At 42.4% G+C, this 22,654-nt stretch overlaps 1 protein-coding gene across 7 annotated transcripts in view; it reads right to left on the bottom strand.

Annotated features, from left to right (window-relative positions):
• LOC110859261 (protein nubbin) overlaps positions 1-22,654 on the bottom strand; it is a 43,459-nt gene that overhangs the window by 12,712 nt on the left and 8,093 nt on the right. For 6 of the 7 annotated variants that reach the window (XM_022108166.2, XM_022108167.2, XM_022108165.2 and 3 more), the window contains exon 2: positions 5,225-5,272. In XM_022108166.2, the coding sequence (XP_021963858.1) occupies positions 5,225-5,272 (48 nt within the window). Of the gene's footprint in view, positions 1-5,224; positions 5,273-5,394; positions 5,681-22,654 lie in introns of those variants that run through there. The other variant, XM_035859422.1, reaches the window with a different exon arrangement.

Here is a 22,654-nt window from a genome sequence, read left to right on the forward strand (position 1 = left end):
AAAATTCCAAATTGTGGCCAAAATGGGAAGCAAGCATACCTGTGCGAGCCAGGAACAAAAGTCTGTCGTTTTGACTGGTCCTGACACGAAGGGGACTCTTATTTCCTTTTGGACAAAGGACGTGATGGAATAAAGTGTCACGAACTTTTGTCAAACCAGATCGATTACCCAACTTTTGAATATATTTGAACAGAAATACTCGTCATTCTCTAAACATAAAAAGACAACTTTGTCCCCAAAACCAAGTAAATAAATATAGAAGCTGCACACACGATAGGACTGCTTACGTATTGCTATACATACGTGGTGAGGCAATATATTTACTTTGCCTCACCTCTCCCTGTAATTCGAGACTTGATGGACTGTCAGCCCCAACGCAAGAACTATTCATACTTTGGCTCATTAGAGATCAAATGTTTCCATAAAAGTTGAAAAAGGCACTTAAGCAAATTTGGGTCAAAAGTAGGAATAAAAATGCAGTTTTGGAAAAAGGCCGAGTCATCAGCGAGACGGGAAAGAGGGGATTTCTTTGTCGATTGACGTTTAGAGTTACCAACAACCTTTTACTCCATCCCACATAAATATTTCGTCTTCTTCGTGTATATGCCGTCCACCAAACTGAATCTTCTTCACGTGAAAAATAAATGAACAAGAATGCATGTAATTTAAGTTGTTACAAAAACACACCTGCCCGAAATGCATATATGTGTAGAAGAACCAAATTTCTTCAAGACAGATTAGATAAAAAAGGATCCAAATTGAGCGATGACGAGCTCTTGAAATAAACATCAGTGGCAATAAAAACACTCTGAATCGAATCAAAGGTCTACGTATAATCAAACCGCACACGCACATGTTCCTCCCTCCTCTCCCGATGATAAATATTACAAAGTGGGACAAAAAATAAGAATAAGAAAGGGAGACGTAGATATAAGAAAATTGAGCCGGGGCATGTGCTGGACGACGGGTTAAAGTCTAAAGTTAAAACTGACACCAATTTAAAATATGTACATGGCAGCATGCACATCGTTTCATTGCTATTAAATATCACGATGCAGTACAATCGACTCTCGAGCCATTGTAATTGAAGACCTGGAGCGAGTAGAGGAAAAGCACTTGAGCTGACGTGGACCATCTGCATCTCCAATTTAAATCTAAAATCCAAACAATCTCGACATCATCATCCTCATCGAGAGGAGCTCATCAAATAGTCAGCCTCCCAACAGGGCCAATCGCCTATTCAAAATTCAATGAGATTCAAGATGAAGATGGACAAAAAACGGAGAAAGGGTTGGACTTGTTCATCTGCCCATCGTTATCGCATCCTATCCAGACTCACTTTCGGAGCCTATATTATATTTCACATCTATTTTTCACATCGTGCATGCCCATTCAAAATTAAAAATTTACATTTATTCCAAACGAAGCAGGGAAAGGATTGGATGGGCCTAATTTATTACCCCTGGTTATGCTGATAGTCGCATTTGTTTGTCATTTGTCGCATGCTTCTCTCCATCAACAACCAAACGCACCACTTTTTGCCCCCAATCAAATCCAACCCTTGGGCCGTGATTCGATTAATGCGGGGATACGAGGAGTCCGGCGAGAGAGAGAGTGAAAGGGCTGCTGCACGGGATACAAAAAATGCAGAAATATGATAAATAGCATTTTCCACGGTTGATACAAAGGGTTGACAATTTTAGAGTCGCTGCTTCCTCCGAAATGTTCATACATTAAAGTCCATTGTCCAAATTTAAAATCAAATGGTGGTGCGAGTCGGATTGTAAATATTAAAAATATTAAATCGTTACGAGAAGAGGGATGGACTCGAATAATGCTCTTTCGAGCTGGTACATACTACGAGCATATAGCGAGTGGCTGTTGGGTACTCGTTGATGGTGCATGATGGCAAAAGTGTCCGTCCGTTGTTGCTTCGAAATAATGTAATAATGGGACAAAAAATGGATAAAAAGTGCTCATGCTTGTGTAACATGAGAGTCGTCTTTATGAACATTGCACACAAACTCGGCTTGATAAATATTAAAGAAGAAATATACATTTAACTCTGCTTAATTTTTTCGTTCACCATCATGGGTCGATGTACTCGTTCGCACTCTAACTACTATGCACATACATATGCGTGTACACAACCTACGTAAATTTGAGCGTCACTGCATTGTTAATAAAGAGCCAGTAAAACTCTGCAGTTCAATGATTTTGCATCACACAGAGTTGTTCTCGCGAGTGGAATTATCTTTATCATTAGGAAAGCGAAGGATATGGGATGGATGGATGAGTGGAATTGTGAGTTTTTGTTCCCTTGTTGTCAATCACTAATGAATCAACATTTCATTAATCAACGAGTGGGAAAGGAGGAGAGTTAATTATGGCCGTCGCATCGTACTCCTCCGTCCATTGTATCAATTAAGCCTTAATCACCGAGAGCAAAAGAGTACAAGCAGCCCTGGATCGGATCACAAGAGAATGGGACGAAATAAACGGAAAAGAAATCAAAGGATTAAAAGAGAGGACATTAAATGCAGAGCACACGTCCACCTTCATCTCATCACACGCCACGAATAATGATAGTAAATTACTATTAGTAATACCCACAGAGCGAAGGGAGATGATGCCGAGGTGCTGCTCCTGCTGGAGGGTGACTGCTATCAGTTTCTCATTTTTTGATAGTCTAATCCAATCAGGTAAAAAAATCTCAGGTAGCAGGAAAGGGTTCACTCATTGAAATGATAATTGAATCCGGAGGAGAATTGAATAAAGGGTTCTCTTCGATCTGGCTCCTTTGCTGGCAACCCTTTTGTGAATGCAAGTCTACAGCCTCGTTGATTACATATTCACATTCATCTCTTGGAGGAGACACGCACATCATTAAAGTTTTAGTTATGCGTGATGCAAGACCGTGGACCAACGTGCGCTGGCCAACCACCAGATCGTTCCCACCTCGAGCCGTGGAAGACCAACCCTTTGAACACTCACATATTCATGAGATGACATCAAACTCTCCTCCCATTCCGCCTTATTTGCATACGCTCGCTTTTTTATTCCCATCCACGGCCGCCTCCTTTATAAAATACATACGGCTCTCTAGTCGCAGTCTAGTCTCTGGTCTATCATCCGAGTAATCACTTTCTCAAGTAGCCCGTGCCGTCTAATATAAATGATGCTGGATAATTCGGAGGGGTAATGACGAGCATCATTGAGAGGAGGAAGATTACTGCCCAGCATCGATAGCATTTAATTGAATGTGAATATCCCCAAATTTAAATTCATGTCATGCCTCGGACACACTCAACACTTCACGTTTATAGCGGATGGAGATGGAGATAAGCGGAATTGGATTTTTGGCCCATACACATAATCTCTTGAATGCGTCATTAATGGACCAGGCCGAGTCCGATATATTTATAAATACGCAGCCTACCCGACACAACATTTTGACTGGTTTTAAGCAGACAGAACTGAGGAGCTAAATATATATCTACGTACAACATGTAAATTTCTGAATTCCAAAAAAAATGTGCCGGAAATGTAGACGGAAGGAAGATGGATGTCGTGCTCTTTTTTCTTTTTACTGACTTTGCTACTCCATGAAGTGGATGTGAGATGAGGGTCGGTTCTTATGTGGCTGAACCCCACTGGCCATGGCTGCACTGGATTATGCATCATCTGCAGAGTGGGGCCAAGTTTCAGTTTTTGGGAGAATTCTTATAATGGGATCACAGTTTTGCCTTTTTATCTTTCGCGTCTACACACACAGACCGTGAGTGTCACTCGGAGGACGAGCTCACTGAATGATATTCACACTAATTGATGGATGGACGACCCATTTTTAATAAATGGGGAAAGAACCACGGTGCTCTCCCACTGAGAGATGACGATGTGCATATTTTATGAGGAGACAAGAGAGCGAGAGGAATATTGCTACATATGCGGAGAACGGGACGCAATTCATTTTAGTCGTCGGTGACAGTGTCGCTTTTTACAAGAGATTTGAATGCAGATATTTCTTTGTGCGAGACGAGGAAAGGTCTCACCGTCCTACTCTCGTAATGAATTCAAAGCACCGTTAGCATTTAGTAAGTAGGGATCGAATTCACAGAGAGGCTATAAAAGACAGTTATTCTTATTTAAGGAAAACAGATGCAGATGCAGCTCTCGGAACAGTCCCGTTCACTGCCTGGAACCTTTTTAATAATAATAATGACGACTGATAATATGGACAACTTGTCACAAACGAATATAAATGGAATAGATTTGGTTTCAGGGAGATTTCCATATTCACTGCTGCACAGCCTACACGGGGACGAAATGAGACCAAGGGCACAAATCCTGCTTCCTCATGGGGACCACCACTCCCAAAATGCTTACATATTTAAATTGATAAATCTCTCCGAGCCAGAATGGCCCACTGAAGCACAATGCAAACCATTTCATCCGATTTCCCAGTATTTAATAAATAACAACACATTGTTTGCACCGATTTCTGATGCACATCCCAAATTTCGCAAAACCAGGATTCATGAATGGCATTTTACGAGAGAATAATGCATGTGTGCGGAAGAAATGGAGTTGTAAAGTGTGTGCCATGTGTGTCCTCACCCTTTGACGGGTGTTACTGGCCGAGTACATACGTACATCATTATTACTTTGACTGCGCAGCCCTTTTCCAGAAATATGGAAATCTGGTAGTTCGGAGAGTATATGGAAATGTGCAGCCGCCGACTTGTGCATTGTCCTGCACATCCAATATTCAATATCGTGTCAAAAAATACCCTCTTCCTCCCAAACTTTTGGGCTTTTTAGATTTGGAGAGATTGTGAGCAGTTGATCCCATGTGTGGCAAGTCCATCAATCAAACCCAGCAGTGCAGCAGGGTAGGACTACATTGAGAGGAAGGAGTGATTTTATTTCCGATCTCTCACTCGCTGATCCCCCGCATCGTCATGTCTTCATATTATGATTTCCTCCTTACATGTGTCACCCGTGTCGTCTCCATTATCAGGTCGGAGTCACTAATGCTGCTGCTCCACTGAATCATGGTCAATGGCGAGATATGCAACAGATATGTGACAGATTGGATGGGAGTGGGTGAAAGCGGGTGAAAGGGAGTTATGAACACGATGCATGATTCATAAACATTCAACTCATGTAAAGTGGTTTGAGATGGAGTTGTAAAATAATAAATGTGCTCAAAAGGAGTACCAACCTGTGGCTGGGGAACTGAGACTCCGGTCCATCCGCTTCAATGGTTCGGCTAAAAAACAAGAAATAAATCCACGTTAGCTTTTCGTCTCAAATTGGTCACTGCTGATTTTCCTCTTAAACTTTAACACCATACAAATCGTATAAATTCAACAACTAATTATGGCAACACACCTGGCAGGCCTACAAATCGTCTCGAGTCGATGATATTCATTTTGTGCACTTTTCTAACTGAGCCCGTTTGTATGCAGTATTTCATGGGTGGCAATAATTTAGAGTCACATTAAGTCACATATGCAAACGAGTTAAATTTCACTAAAAACCAAGTACCAACCAACTAAATTATGAGTCTCAAGTTTTCGAGTAGCACAGCACAAAGTCAGCAAAGTCTCAACCCGGCACGAGAAAAGCGATCAGGAATGGATAGGTTTTTAGGACGAGAGGAACATGTCGTTGGTCCCGAGCTCTCCTGCAGAATGTGAGGCAGCAGCATCGTGGAAAGAGTGTGAAGGGCTCCGACCCAGAGTCCCTCCCTTTCACATTAAGATGTAAATTAGACATTTTTTACTCTCCCCTCCGTAAAAAAATTCCTACTCGCTGAACCAACATCCACACTTTGAGCGAGGCACAAAGGCTGCCAAGGCTCAAGTTTCGCCTTAAGTGTGCATTTCAGCCTATAACGGAATGCACCTTCGGGTTTCTCTCTCGTATTAGTATTATTATTACATAACTGCGTATGTGTGCTCAAAGGAAGCAGTCAGTGCAAGCAGGCAGCAGCAGTGCCCTTCTTGGTCTTGGTGGTTTCGTTGTAGGATCACCACTACTTGAGCTCAAACGCAAACTTAACGGTTGACAAGGATTATTTGGTGTGCTGAGGCATGCATAAAAACCAAGATGTTTTTTTATCTCTCGTCATGTTACTTACATTTCAATAAAGAGTTAAGAAGATGAAGGTCGATAAAAAACCCTTTTGACACGTTTGTTCCAACAAAGCACGCGTTAATAACCAACAACCCTTCGCTTCCATCCAGCACGACGACGACGACGAGCATCGTGCAGCTGCCAGAAGACGTTCATCGGTGGCTCGTCATTGTGTAATAGACATTTTTTACACGCTCCTGCTCCACGGAATATTCAAATGGGGCAAAAAAGAGAGAAAGGGTGAGAATATTCATGAGCGCTTTTATTGGAGGAGACGGAAGGTGACTATCAAGTAGCTCAACCCTTTCCCTTTTTTTATCGGACGATGATATCATTAGCACACACTCACCAACTGAGTGTTCTGCATATCCCAGGTATACGCAAATGTGGACACGCATATTCATAGTCCGATTAACTCCTATCCTCCGTCGAATGGGCGGAGGACGATGATTCAACATTTAAATTTTAACCCTTTCTCATCAACCAAATGCACACACATGTAGATAAAAATACTAGGACCTCCATGTTCCCCATGGAGGAGAGAGCACTTAATTTTATTACGTAATTAACATGGAGTTAAATAAAATGAAAGCTCGTGTCGGCCTGTCTCCTTCAGTGTGGCCGGAGTGATGTATGATGTTAATGATGATGATTACGATAACGGTAATGACGGGCAAGTCAACACTTTCGCCCGTGCAACAACAACAGACGACGACGACGAGGAGGAGAGACGGATATGTTGTCATACATTTTCGGCCTCGGGTCCTGCTCACCGACCGACATGGCTAAAAAACTTGGACCCAATAGCAACGATAATAATATAACAACATTGGGAATAATAACATTAATGGTCAGATGGACTTGTCACTGTAATGGATCACTTTCCAAAAAATATATATAAACAGTTTGAGGGGTAGTTGATGCGACGCTTAAAATAACAGGCTTTGTTTTCCAATGAGGAAATTTAAAATTTAGACATTGTCGAATAATGAGGGGCTCCAATACAACGGGTGGTTATTCGTACTGCTACGAACGGAGCGAAAAAATTATAATGAGTGCAACCATTCAAAGCTTATGTTCTCCTATTTTAAATTTTAAATTAAATCGGTTTCACCAGCCCATCGACTACTACAACTATTCTCCGCACCCTTGACATTCATGCTAATGTGGAAATTTTGAATTTGGATAGCAGCTGCCAAATGACAAAAATGTTGGTGTGTCACCCTTCCCTCGTGGCTTGATGGATTCTCGCCACCAAAAAAAGACCCAACAACGCCACGACTGCTTTTCATGTGCGGTTCGACTATATACTGATCAATCCAATCCGATGGTGGTGTCGATGATGAAGATGAATGAGAGAGTGAATTTTGAATGAATTTACCACCTACGGATGGATTATTAAGCTGGCTGAGTCCGGGTATCCGGATAAATGGTTGGGTCACCCGTACTTATTTAGCTTAATTCAGGAAATAAATAATATCCTCGACAGTGGAGGACTTTTTATTTCTTTGGTCGCCAACCACCAAGCTAACATGCACACAGAGCTATTTGCTAGTGGATGATGTGTGGTTTTGCGTATAATTCTATTTGAACAGGGAGCTACTTATTTTATTTTGGGTCCGCAGACTCAAAGGAAATCCACTCAGGTTGAAGATGTAAACAGTAAACACGGAGCATCTTCTTCTATTTGGAGAAGCAAATTGTCATGTGGATCAGTCGGGATGAATTTATAAGAGGGTCAGAGATTTGTGGTTGGCGTGCATGCAGGAGGACGAGGAGGCAAAAAAGGATGGATGGATGATGGGGTCATCCCATTTTAGTTGGCCCAAGAAGATCTGCTCAAGAGCTGAGAGTGGGCTTTGTGGGGATTTTTAGTTCTAATGTGAGTAAAGACGCAACAGATCGGAAGCAAGAAATAAAAGAGTTTACGAATTTTGCGGAATCCTCCGCGGGTGGGAATTACATTCGTCCAAGAGAATCTCGCCAGTTACAGAGAACTCGGTGCGGGGCTTCCATTCACACAGCCGCACAATGCCCACAATCAAGTGTGGAAAAAGTAACCGTATTAGCTGCCAAGTTATCTTGAATAAGTTTGGCCCCTAATCTCCACTGGAATATGAAGAGAGATAAAGGGTTATGAAATATCGCAGAGTCAGAGTGACCGAGGGGAAGCATCGCGCCGGGCAATGCAACCGCTGGCAAGTCAGGGAAAGCTAATTTCATTCAAATCCCATCAAAAATCATCAGAATTAAGATGGATACTCCAATTTCCGATTAAATATTTAATGCTTGGCTCATTCCTCTCGTTAAGTCGCAGACCCGAGAGCTCACTGGGGATGAATTATGCGAAATGAGGTCCACCACCATATTTTCATGCCCTCCATGACTATTACTGAGGACTACTCTCTCCTTCTCCTGAGTTGAGAGAGAGAGAAAGGAGACGCCGATGATCACGTGGACGTAGGAAGAAAGTTTTTTTTACCCGAGCCAGAAAAGGACATTTGGTTGACAAAGTTGTGTCGAGATTTGAGAGAGGAAGGAGTGTGTCTGTCGCGTAAATCTCGTAGAAATGCAAAAGGCGACATAAATTGGTTCCCGTGAACTCGGACAGTTCAAAGTGACCATTCTGGGAGTATTCATATTAGGGTGGACACCGAGGCTGGCGGGCTACAAATGTATTACAATGTAGGGATCTTCGGGGACTCTATTTCTTAATATAGTGCTCTCTGGGGGCCCTTTCCAGCTCCAGCGGACATTGTACTTTCTCCTTCCCCCACTTCAAAGCCAAATTTACGTCCCAACTCCCTCTCGGTGCATACATTCAATTGGGATTCAAAGAAGCATGCATACCAATCCGGCAGCCCAATGGCCAGCAGGCTAGACGTTCGTACCACATCTCTCACTACGTGTACGCATCCAGGGTGGAAGACGATGATGCAGGAGAGGAGAAAGCGAGGCAGGCGATATACGTACTTCAGAGAAACCCGTGCATTGAGTTAAACACTCCAATTTTCCCTGCATTTGGAAATTTCAGGAGAGTAAATATCTCGCAGGGGTCCTTTGAAGGAGAGCGGAGAGAGGAGAGTCATGAGAAATGAAATAAAGTTTGAAATCTCAACCCGGAATCGAGTTCCGTTTAAATGGAAATGTCACGAGTCAAGTACTTGCTGCCTCGGGTGCTGGACGAAGGAAAACCAACGACGACGACTTTTTCGCCATGCCGACCATTCTCCAGCCACTCAACGACGACAAAGGGTTCTCAGCTCCACCAGGTCTGTGGTTGAGGGAGCTAATTTACTCATTTATTTTATTAAGGAGCACAATCACGACAAATAATTGAGACTAAATCATTTTCTCCTCGTTCACCTGCACAGCTCGACGGCATTCGTGATGTAGTTGGCAAAATGTCGTAAAGTTCAGTGCGCCGGATAATGTGCGACTGTTAATGACAACCTCATTTGCTGCCTCAATTCCTCCATTAATACAATTCCCCGAGAGAGAATCAATTATTAGTTTACTTTCTGGAAACACGTCGCAGCAGTTGTTCATTTTTCATAAACGTTGCTTCTCCTTAATTCCCCTCATACATGACGCCCCACGCAATATTCGTGACGTCCTCTCCTTGCCCATATGCCACCCGAATTTAAATGGATCAGGAAGGAGAGCAAATTAGATTTTATTTATGGAATCAAAAGTGGGCCGGCCTGAGCAATATGGCTTCTGCATTAATTTCCTTGCCATGCCATAGTACCGCGGAGTCGTGAATATGCGAGAGGAGCGAGATGGCTACATATAAATATGAATGCGAAGAAGGGTTGATGGCCTAATCGAAACCGGGGCTTGTCACTTGCCCACAAATGCAGAACATGATGAGGAAGGGTTGAGCTTGCTTGGCTGGCTGGCGATAAGTAAATCCTTGTGTGAAAAAACCAAACTCCATTCATTTCAATTCAAATGATAATCAATCTTATAAAAAACAGATTGGCTTTGATTCAACATGATGCCTCCGTCAGGGGGGCATCACCATATCCCACGTCGCCATTGCTGCTTCACTGCTCGGATATTACACTAAATTCTGCAGCAGAATATGGGCATTTCTCGTAATAATTCTCCAAAATGCTCTCTTCACTTTTACTTTTACAAATATGTATGCATATTAATACGAAATGAGCTAATAGCATTATTGAATTTTACAAGGGTTATAAATATGTATACGAAATTGAATAGAGCATCAAATCATAAATATCTAGATTGGGCTCTCCGCTCTCCCATATTCCACTTTAAAGTGGAGCACCATCGCTACTTTTTGGCGTGGCTCACTCGCATACATAAATTTTATTTTCAGATTCTCTAGTCGGATCTGAATTGGAGCCGAGCAGCTCAAGAGTTGAGATGGACAAAAGGACTCCATTTCTCACAGTTGATGAGATGTCAGTCCTCTCAGTCACCAATTCCCCACCACGTTGTTGTCCCCGCGTGTGTGTGTGAAAGGATTGAAATTCTAGTCGGAATTAAAATCGGAATTGGGTGCTGCTGCTGTGTCGCTCCACTTTTGATTGAAGCCTGAGCACCCAACCCTCCTCCCGACAGTTTGGCGGATAGGCTGGCTAAAACCAAGAGTGGAATACTATCCCTGATCCGGCTACTTATCAATTTAGCATTTATTATTTACAACTGAACTGAACTCCGAAAGAATGAGAGAGTGTAAAGGATTTCTTCCGAATTGAGACACACATGTCCAACGGCTTTCATTGTCACACATTCCCAATGAAATTTAATAGCTCGGCTGCATTCCAGGCAGTAGTCAGTCATCCATCCGTCCACCTCCAGCATGGGATCAGATTAGCAGCCAAACCAATAATAATGTGAAATCACGCCACATATGACACAGCCAAAGAAAAGAAGAAAGGAAGAAAAGTGAAAGATTTAACTCTGAATGGAACCAGTTCAGTTTAACCATGCCCTCCCGAAAAAAAAGAACAATTGTTTGCCCAATATTTCTGAAGAAACGATCCGAATTTTAAATCAGATCGATTCTTTATTAGCCAGATTTCCTTCAGAGTGCATACACATTTCTTTTCTGTTTGGGAGAGGGTTGAGCTACACATCCACTTTTGTTCCAAGAGAGAAACGGTTTCCATTTCATCTTCATTTCAAATAAGATTGGCAGCTGAATCAAAAAACAAATTTGCACCCAATTCTTCACCAGTAATGACTGACTGTTGAATGAGATGTAGTGCATACTTGGACTCATATGCTCCAGTTTCTTCTTGATCGGAGGAAACCTTGGTTTTGGCTCGCGTGTACGTGTGCATTATTATTACGTGTGTGTGATCCCGATCTGTGTCTCCCTATAACCAGCGAACACTGGGTGAATGGGACAAAAACGTCGCTGGATGGAACAAGTACTACTTATGGAACCCTTAAAACGCTGGATGGACCAACCTCACAAAAAATGCGAATAATGTAACCCTTTAATAAATAATAACGCTCGCGTACTTATGGACGGATGGGTTGGTGAGTAAGTCGGAGGACGGTTGGGATCAGTGGTACGCACAACGTGCTGGATGCTGATTCTACAAATCTGAAATGCTAATGACTCCTTTTATCATGCGGATATAACCCGTTACACCATTCAATGACTACCAACCTCGCATAATATTCCAATCCAGGTGCAACGAAACCCTGTCTACAACTGCTATTTATCGTCCTTTTTTATTCGCCATCAGCTCTAATATTTAATGCGCATAAAAACTTTTAGTACTTATTAAACATGGAATATCCAGTGTGAATATCTTTATTTGCACAGAGAGAAGTTTTCACCGTTTGTTTCTGCTACACAAATCCTGCGATCAATCAGTATTCTGCATTTTGATGTAAGCCATATCAACGGACGGGTCTCATATTACCCATTCTTTTATTTTTACGATTTATTTTTTGTTAAATGATCAAGGATAAATTTATGCTCCTTTCCACGACGAGAGCACATATTGCATATTGAATTTTAAGGATTTCTAGGTAAATTTCACACGCCCATAGAAGAAGAACTCGAAGCATTTCATTTTTTACCCGTCCGTCCTCCAATCCTTTTCATGGAAGGAAATCTTGAATAATTTTGAATGGAAAAAGGGTAAAAATGTGAGGAAGGGATGCGAGTGAAATACGAAATTAAGGAAATCTTGGCAGAATGGGTTGAGTTTATTCAGGGAAATGGAAACACAACCCCAAAAATCCCAATTTGTAGAGACAGGTAGTGGATGAGAGGTAGAGAGATTTAATTCCACGCTGAATGAACCAGCGAGGCTGCACTTTCCAGAATTGTGTGAAACTACAGAAGGGTTACATAACATGCTCGGCCTTGTTTCTATGTATTTGTGTGTTCAGGGGAAATCCAGCAGTGGAAAAAACACCCAAAAAAGACGAGAACATGTATATGCAGCCCACTTATGTAATATGTGTTTGGCTGGATAAATGTGTGGGAACATGGGAATGCCAACAAGATTTTTTGGATGCTCAGGACACTTTTTACATTCTTGATGACTAAAAAACAGAGAGAGACTCGGAGGAAGAAATGCAGGTTTGGTTGTGCACTCATCTAAATGGCTGCCTTGCTTTTGCTGGTGAAGTGGAATACATTATTGAATTTACACAGGAAAATGCTTGATTTCCTTTCCCTTCATCAAAACTCAAACAAAGAGATGGGAGAAAAGGATGAGGAGGAGCGGAATACATGCATTTCCAACCCGCACATTTGATTTCACTTGGATTTCCTCGTATTTTAATGAACGTCCACATCCGCGGAGTAATTTCTTCTCTTCTACTAAAAATAAAGGTATTTGTGAACCGTGTTTGTGAGCTGCCTACGTCTCGAAGATACGAGGCTTTTTTTAATAAAAGCTGGTCAACATTCACCCATTTGTATGAGAATGTTTGCTTAAACGGGAATTGAGTCCTGCTTAAGCAACTCATTGTTATTCTGATTTGGGGTTCTTTCTGTGAAAATAGATGAGAAGCACGGCCTTTCTCCTCACCGCCTTTCTTTGACCAAAAAACACAATGTTGAGTTTATCTCTGACCAAGCAAGTAGCAGGGCAGAGTGGTTGGTGGACCTTCCTGGGATGGAAATGCATAAAACATTGTCATCTTTGCAGACGAAGAGCTTTCTATTTAAATTCTAGTTTTTTGAGTTCTTTTGCTATTCAGAATAATAATGGAGTGGTCTTCTCTCCTAGTCAGGTCATCCGAATTCCGTGTTTTCCACCCAAAACAAACAAAGTCCCCTCGCTCCATCTCTCTCCTCTCTCCTTCGCCTCTGGTGGTTCACAGCCATTTCATGCAAATCTGAAACTCACCCCAGTCCCAAATCCCTCACGAAATGAATGGACGAGCAAACCACTGGACGAGCGACTTGGTCCAATGCAAATAAGGGCTCGCTCTCTGTTTTTATCGCGAGTTGTCCAACAAATCATTCCTCCTTATTTCGGGCAACGTATAACTACATGTGGATATCCGATCGGGTTGTCCTCCACACACGTCACTAGGCTGGACCCCGTCATCATCATCATCTTTCCCATCTCTCTCAACTCACCACTTATCATATTCAATTTCAATTCAGCAGTATTTGTTATGAAAATATTTTCATAAAAGTTTGTCCAAACTTCCCCGAGTGCTTGTCTACAAATTGAACCACTTGTTTGGAAAAATATTGCAAGATATCTGCGGGGTGCTCCCCACGTATTCCTATCAGCACCGATTCATATTTATCATCTCCACGTTCAAACAGTGCTGTACATAAAAATAGCAAATAGATACGAAAGAGAAGGTTGTGCATTTCTTCTAAATCTTTCCAACTTGATCTTCACCATTCTTATTGATGCACATTCTCCTAATGTTCACGAGTTTTGCATAGTGAGCGACGGAGAAGGGTCCTCTTTTTGGGAGGGATGCGTGATAATGTGGACCCTCCGTCTCATCATTACCACCACCACCAGCACCACCATCATCATCTCATCTCTGAAAGGAGGCGAGCTTTTCCTGGAACTCGTAAATTACTTTCAGCCAAGCCATGCATATTTATCCTCGCAACAGCCCTGCTCACTGGTACCTCGCAACTAATAAGTACCTCAAGTGAGCATCCACCAGCAATCATCCCTTCTGCTTCCTGACCCAAATGGCCCTTCGCTGCTCCACTGGAGCCCCCAATTTACATACGACGCAGTAGCCCCTCATTTCCACTGCCAGCCAACATTCTCCAAACATTTTCTTGGTCGTCTTCTTGGTACTCGAGAGAGATGCGAACAAATTGGAAACCATGAGACATGAGCAGAGAGAGCCTGATCAGGATTCCTCCTCTATTAGTATGTCCTCCCGATGATGAGAGGACCTTCGTTCCCCGAAGTGAGTACGCCAAGTATGTAGTGAAGCATGTAATTTCCTCTGGAAAAAGAAATCCGCAACTGTCTCACGTTTTTGCATATGGAATTAACTCGTCCGAGAAGAAATGACCCACCAATCCACCGACGGGGTTGAAACGCTAGACCAGAGTTAATTACACGATGGAAAGGATGAAACATTTGCAACCCATTATTAACAAACTTGCAAAGTTATGTTGGCAGTGTTTACAACCAGCGAAATTGCATGTTGGCCCAGTTTTTTTGCTCCTCTCCACGTCGTCGGTGGATATTATTTTCTGAACTCTGCATTGCCGAGTCGAGATATTATTCCCAGCAGTCAGTAAGTACATATGTACGTGTGTGGATGTATTTATGTAAATGTGGCGCCGCTGCGTGGATCTGATGTGGATAAAATCAGGAATTCCAGTTTCTGATAAATGAATCGAATGATTTGGCATAATACATGGTGAAAGATATGATTATTGTTATTCTCTGCCTGAATATATTAGATCCTGCATATTTGCATGATTATGTCATGTTCTCTCAGATCCCACCCCACCCTCGAACCAAGTATCCCTCGGATTTGGGAAAAAGGGAAGAAAATCAAACGAATCCTAGCTCACAAATGTGGACAAAGGGAACCATTTGATGTTATATACGTTTCCCTGAATTTTGGGTATTCACTTCTTTTCCAAGGATTCTTTGTCACTTGTTCGCTGTTTCGATCCTCACCCATCATACACGTACCTACCTACGAACGAATGTACTTACTCGCATGCACAGGGCTGTGAGAGGTACAATTCCCCCGATAAAATATGTATCGTGTTCAAGATGGTAAAAATTAACCAGATATAAACACTGCTGATGAGTACCTTAACATACAATACCTCTCGTCGTCAGTGTCAATCATTTTAATTACTGGGTTGGGAAACATTGTAATTCGATGGTAATAGCAGCGTCCACCAAATATACTTATGTAATTTTGTTACCCGTTCTCAGTCAGTTCAGTTTACGATGTGGGACGCAACATCTGCATGACATTCCCAGTTTCCAAGTGTGTGTTGGACTTGGTGAAGGAAAAGTACATGCAAGTTCAATTAGGAGAATTGCTCAGGAAATTGAGGCTGCGTCGCCCAGCCACTCGCCACCGCACTATTCTCCGCCGCTCATCTGAATGGTCATTCGGAATGCTAAGTGACGGAATAATTTTGCACGGAAAATGAGGAGGGACGCAGAAATAATGGACACGACGGACGGACGGATATGAACGTGCATGCATACGTACGTACGCATGCTAAAGTGTTCACGTCGGAGCCGAGTGGAGTCAATTGACCTCCCCCGACACTCAGCGATTCAGCACCACTATCGATTGGCCTGTGCATATCCTCACCCGAATAATGCAGTCACTCACGGCTCCCTTAATCTGAATCTCTTAATGCAGAATGACCAGCAGCAGCAGCAGCGGCGGCGGAGATGTCGGAATGAGGGCCGATGATGATTGTGAGAGAAAATCTTTGGAATTGGGAAACAACTCTCTCTCTTCGCCTTTCTTTCTTTCTCTCGCCTTGGAGGGGGCAGGCACACAGCTCCTCATAAAAATCCACCACCGCCGCTCATCTCGTCCCCAATAAGAGATAATATTCTCGATGGATGACCTCACCACGGCTGCTTTTCCTCTCACTCCGCGTTTAATTATATTCGACACTTTGGACACTCGAGCATTTCCATTCCGACTTTTACAGCAGGAGCAGCAGAGCAGCCAGCGAGTGGTGAAGAAGCGTCGACTGCGACTTCATCATCGCTCGGATTATACACAAAAGCCTCACTTTGCTTTCCCTGTGTGTGTTCTGCTGCTGCTTTCCCCACTCACTAATCCATCCAACATCGGCGGAGAAGAAAGCGAGAGAAGAGTCCACTATTTTATTGACATTGGCATTGGCCGGACTTCATGGACTCGCCATTCTGACCAAAGCTCATGTACACAGATGCAGAGAGAGAGAGTTTGTTTGGGATGAAAAACTTTCCCATCACCAAATCATTTCCCAGATTTGCCCCCACGCACTTTAAAGAATGGAAATCAAAAAATTTCAACCCGTTGAATTCAAGACTTTCTCTCTTTTTAGTCCTTCTCCTCACTGTCGTGGGTATTTGAGGAGCGATGGGACACGGAATAGTCTTTGGTGGGGATCCTATTATTCGATCCGCTCCTCCCTTGCATTCTCTGTGAGATCCGCTCCTCCTGCTCCGGGTTAATTAAAAGTGGACGAGATCAGGGAGCAAGTGTGACGGTTCCCTGGGCCCAACTTAGCCTTCAACTTAAATCTTTGAACTTGCTTCTGACTCACTTAACCAAATGGAAAACTGTGAAGAAGTCCATTAGAATTAAAACTCACAAAGCATTTCCATTCACTTCTTCTAAAACGCTCTTTGATCTCCTTTCTTCCCAACCAGAATTCTCACACTCTCGCCGATCCCACTCCTAGCCGACGAGGCCCATGGTGAGGACGGCCCCAGACCCAGGCAACAGAGGAATCAATCGATGCAAACTTTTCTTGAGAACAAACACGAGAAGACGGAGGAGAACAATAAGAAAATATGGAACTTTTTCCTCGTACGTATACTTCTTGAGCCCATTTAAATTGACACTCCAGCCCATAATACACACATATTTAATAGAAATGGTTAGGTCACACTACTTTGTGCCACGGTGTGGTTGTGGAATACGAAGGAAAAGGGTCAGCAGGGAGAAGAATGGGTGGATTAGGACGAGGCATTAGCCGAGGAGGGACGACGATGATGATGCAAGTTTCTTGGCAATAATAATAATAAGACATGCATTCAAATGCGATTTTCCCTACAGCCGCATTGTGTCAGTTAGTTATGTGTAGGTGTATTTATTTATTATGTTAACTGACATTGACAAGATGACATCCGTCGGCAGTATTACACACACACCTTTCCATTTCGCCCAACAACAACCCCGACCACTAACGAACTAGAGGCCATCCACTCCCACATGCATAGAACTAATGGCTCCAATAACTAATGGATCTCTCCTTTTTACGTCATGCTTATTAAAAAGATTTCCATTTCATCATTTTATAAGAAATTCTACAAAATACGCTTTTCTTGAGGATGACGAGACAATTTTACACAAAAATCTGCCTTCAAGTTTAAAGTCTAAAAAATTGTAGTTTTGGGACCTTCGGGTGAAAACTGAGCTAATAGTCAGAGGCTAAATTTGGACTGTGCTACACATCTGGACGGACGATAGGTCAGAGTGGGAGGCGGATTATAAAGTCGATGGATTTATCGGTGTGACTTTGAGGAGAGGAAGAAATGCCATGCGAAATTCAGCCGCCTTGTCCACTCCACAGTCCATCAACATGAACGACGCGCTGAATGGGGACCCTCTCAAAGAAATGTATTCCATCAGGAAGGAATCCATTCGATTTAAGTAAGCGTCCACCAAGTGAGTGGCGGTGGTGGTGGTGGTGTGGGCTCTTGAAATGGCATTAAGAGTCAAAATACTCGAAAACTCGAGGAATCGTCAACATTCTCCATACATAAGAATGGTGTGGAAGTGGGCAGGATGGAAATTCGGAAATTCGGAAAACCTCATCATTGCCTTCTCCGCCAGACTGGAGCAGTGGTGGAGGGAGCCTTTGTGTGAGCTGGTGGTGGACTCAGCCCCGCATTTCATTTCCACCGAGGAGAAAGGTGACAAGCATTCTGTAAGTGACTATAATGCGATAAGATTTTAGGCAAGATTGACGATACGAGGCGATTGAGTTTGAGTATAAATTGTACGACAAAGTTCTCAAGTGCTCCGTTTTATGTATTCCCAATATGTTTCACACCTCACACAATGCTCACTGGCCAAGCACCAAATGGAAATCCGGAGAAAGTTGAATGGAATCCAATGGACTTTGTAATGCAATGCGAGAGTACGAAATGTAGTCCCGTGTCAAAAGTGGCATATGGATGTGACACTTCCATCCGAATATTTATAAGAGCCACCAAACCCGCACTCCCACTCAAAACCTAGCAAAAGCACGGGAGAAAGAAAGAAATCGCTTTTTATGGAGCCCACTTACTTTGAGACTAACACGAACTGTCAGAAATCCTGTGTGAGAATCTACGAGGGCGGTGGGAGGCACTTAATTGAATAATAACAAGACTATTATTGTTGCATTCGCTCCTTATTCAAATCTTGAAACCAAGCGTCTTCTTGGGGCCATTACGAAGGTAAGGTTATGCAGAGGGTAGCATTATGTAGTCGCCTTTGGTGGTGGTGGTGGAGGAGACGAAGTAGATATGAAATATTGCCGAGGCGGAGTCAAAGGGTGGCTCACACACTCGCATTGTCAAGTGAAAGGGGTAAAAAAGCGATTCACTCCAATTACAATGCTTCCACTCGTGTAATACATGTGTCACACAATATATCATTCACACATTCAGACGAGTTCATAAATTCCCTACAATTATGGCCTCATGCATTTTACTCCGCTACACAAAATCAAAACCGGACAAACACGAACCAACCGCTCCTCCATGACACGCAAACATAACGGAATTGCTTTAATTCGTACATATTACACAAAATGTGTACCAAATTCAGAGAGACAAAAATTTATGCCTCGTCATCATAATAAGCAGTGTGCGTAACCACTACTCAGTCGCTGGTTGATCTTGATGCGGTCGATCGAGATGCAAGGGAACCAACGAAAACGAACCACGTTCAAAATTATTGAATCAAACCGTAAATAATTAGAATGAATTAATGGCAAAAATGTACCTTTTTGCTCGTAAATTTAAAACGATCAACGTGTCGATAAAAGGTTTCCTCGTAAAATCAGGGAAATAAAGATAAAAAAGGGTTATTTTTACCCAACCGACTCTCGTAATCACCGTGAGTGAATCTATTGCGACTTTCTTTGTCAAATTCTATTGACATTCTTCTCGGAATAATAATAATAACAACGGACATGGAATTCTTAACGCGCTACACAGAGTTTCCTACAACAATGCCTTGTTATTCAACTCTCTCGCTCTCGCTCTTCTTGGTCTTTTCATAATTTAGGAAAATTTGGGAAACTGAGGTGGACTCATCAGTCGTGAATTTAAATGGGGACGCTCAGCATGATGACGGTGAGAGCGAGCGAGTGAGTGAGCAGGATGCGGACTTATTGACTGAAAATGACGAATGCATGGGAAATATTTAAATGGATCGGTGTAGGTTGGAAGCCACTTTGTGAAAGCAGACGCCACGGGACGCGCGTCTCTCCTTCTCCGCGGCTAATGACACCTCCTGCACTAGGACGCTGAAAATGGACACCGGATACACGGAAATCAAATAATATTCAGCATATTACACAAAATTTCAGTATAGACCCCTCCTGCTCAGAAAATAGCATTGTTCACCTCCACAATTTCGGTGTGTCATCATCATCACTCTTTCAATTTACTCCTCAACTCCTCACAGCCTCGTATGCACACGGGGACTACTTCTCCGTATGCATGTACGTACGCACATTGTGCTTGGCAGGTAGTAGCGTTTCATAGTCTACAGAAAAATACTTATTATTTGTACATTTTTGATTAAATATTCCATTATTTCAACACAATGCTCTAATACGTATTGATCTCTTCCTCCACCTGACTCACTGCCGTCCATATGTACGAGCACACACAGACTTCCACGGCGAAAGTGTGTGTGGGGCCGAGTGTAAGAAAATTTTCCAGGAAAAGTTTGCATGGAGGGAAGAAATTGGTGGTGTACTTGAATACGAATGTCAAATGTTGAGCAATAATTCGTAACAATTGGACAAAGACTCGTCTGCACTTTGTTCAAGTGCCCAAACTGGAGAGAATCATGCCATATCGCATGTCCAAAATTACCTTCAACACACAATGCAAGACAAACATCGTCGTCGTCGTCGTCGCCGTGCAACTTTTTTCTACTGTTCATATGCTCAACACAAAGAAATGCTCCAAATTCATATTCAATCGCTTATTTAATATTTACGAAGCACGGCCCATGCACCCAGCTTTACACCCACCCCACCAGCCTGGCAACAGCCTGCATTATAATGTGGAAATATATATTATGCTACTTACTTATATGACAAGTTTGGGAGAAATAAATATTGAGTGGACGACACGGCGTCCAGGAAGAAATTCCCAAATTACAAAGTCCAATTTTTGTCCAACCTCGTGGAAAATATTCAGGCTGAGGAATTATTATTGGTCTATTAATTTTGAGCCGAGCTGCTCACACAACTCGCAATTTCCCAAATTTTCCCCCAAAAAGCTGGACGACGACGACGCCGTATGGATGTGATGCATGCATTATTTAGTCACTTATTTGGTGAATAAGTGAGCAAATCCATTATGTTTTCTGCTAGTTCCTACTTATTCCATCGTCCTGTTGGATTGTGGGCGAGTTGGCTGAGCGCAGGGCCCAATTTTTCCTGCTTTATGTGTTTTTGTATTGTGGGAGAGAGGAGAAGCAATTTTTGTAAATTTGGAATTCGTGAGAGAGAAAATTGTTTTTCCATTGTGATGCGGCAATTTGTTCCCAAATAAAATGTGGAGCAGAGTTTGCTCAAGAAGGAGTGGTGGAAGGGAAGAAGGAAGGCGAAGGGCCCTTGGGTGTTGACAAACGAAATAATAAAGCTTACATAAAATAGCAACGAGTGGATTATTTCATTGTACTCGCTTTCTTACACAACCATGTTTAGATTTTCTACAAAAATACTTACCAAACACACACATCTACAACACAAATGTTGAAACTTAAACATGAAAAGAACGGAAATTAAATTCTGCAGGAAAAAATCTCGGAAAATATTAGATTTCAGTTTTGTTTACACAAATTCTTAGCCTTCACAGTACATACATGAAGTCGCCGTTAAAGCACGGGTTATAAATAATGAAATCATTTATTACAAGCTAGAGAGAATTTTTTGATTCAAAAAGTTGTAAATGTTGTCTATAATCCTGCGGCTACAATTGAGATGGCGAAGAAAATCCTTCAAATCTTTAAATGCCTCCCATCATGAAAGCAATATGTAAGGAGAGCATTACTTTACATTCGTATTGCTCAATTGATGGGAATATGCGTCACTTTTACTCATTTATTTCACAAATTGCGCCATCCATCCATCTTATTAGGGGAAGAAATGCTCTTTTTTTGTATGCATTCAAGGCAGCATTTTAAATCTTTTGTGCGATGCTATGAGGAATATTCCGTGACTAATACGCAAATTGCTGTAAATACATAAATGCATGTAAAACCTTGTGTGAGATGAGGTGGTGGTGCAATGCTTTGACGCAACAAGAGCCGCAGAAGACGCAGAATATGTAGCCAAATCTGTATACGTAGATTATCAAAGTTCAATTTCCATTTTAAAACACGCCAGCAAAATAAATAACTGATTATGATCATCTTTGTAATAATGCGGTAAGTAGTGACCGTGCGGCTGGCTCACGTGCTGCTGCCCCACTCTCGACCCGTACACAAACAATGGACCCTCGCACATCTCTCCAGCAGCAGCCCAGCCATATTCCTCAATGACATATCAAGTCGTCCCATATTAAAAAATATAAAAAAACTTGATCCGTCCAGACCAAAACCCTTTCGAGTTCTTTTTTTTTCTGTGAACCCTTCTTCTTGTGCTCGTCGTGGTTGGTGTAGTAGATTTTTTGTCCTTATTTTAAGGCCAGCTTGTGCCATGCCCAAGGTCTGCATATCAAATTAATCGGGTTAATATAGTCCCGTCTCTTTTTAGCCTTTGGTTGAGCAGATAAATAATTGGATTTGGACGTACTTTTGTTTTAAAGAGATGATCAAATATCGCGAGACTATGTCTCACTCGCTCGTCATCATCATTGTTCGACATGCTGTGGTGGGTAGTAATGTGGGTGTAATGTGAGACCATCAATGCTGCCCCTGCTGCTCACTCCTGAGGTTTTTAATGCCCATAATCGAGACTCTGTGTTTTTTAACTGGGGATGGATATTAAAGCCAGCTATGAAGTTATATAGACTCTTGATGACGAAGGAGGAGGCGGGGTTTGGCTGGGTGTTGCGCCACCAGAGAGAGAGCGAGAGAAAGG

This window comes from Folsomia candida, unplaced genomic scaffold (genome assembly GCF_002217175.1).
Source record: "Folsomia candida strain VU population unplaced genomic scaffold, ASM221717v1 Fcan01_Sc025, whole genome shotgun sequence".
NCBI lineage: Eukaryota > Metazoa > Arthropoda > Collembola > Entomobryomorpha > Isotomidae > Folsomia > Folsomia candida.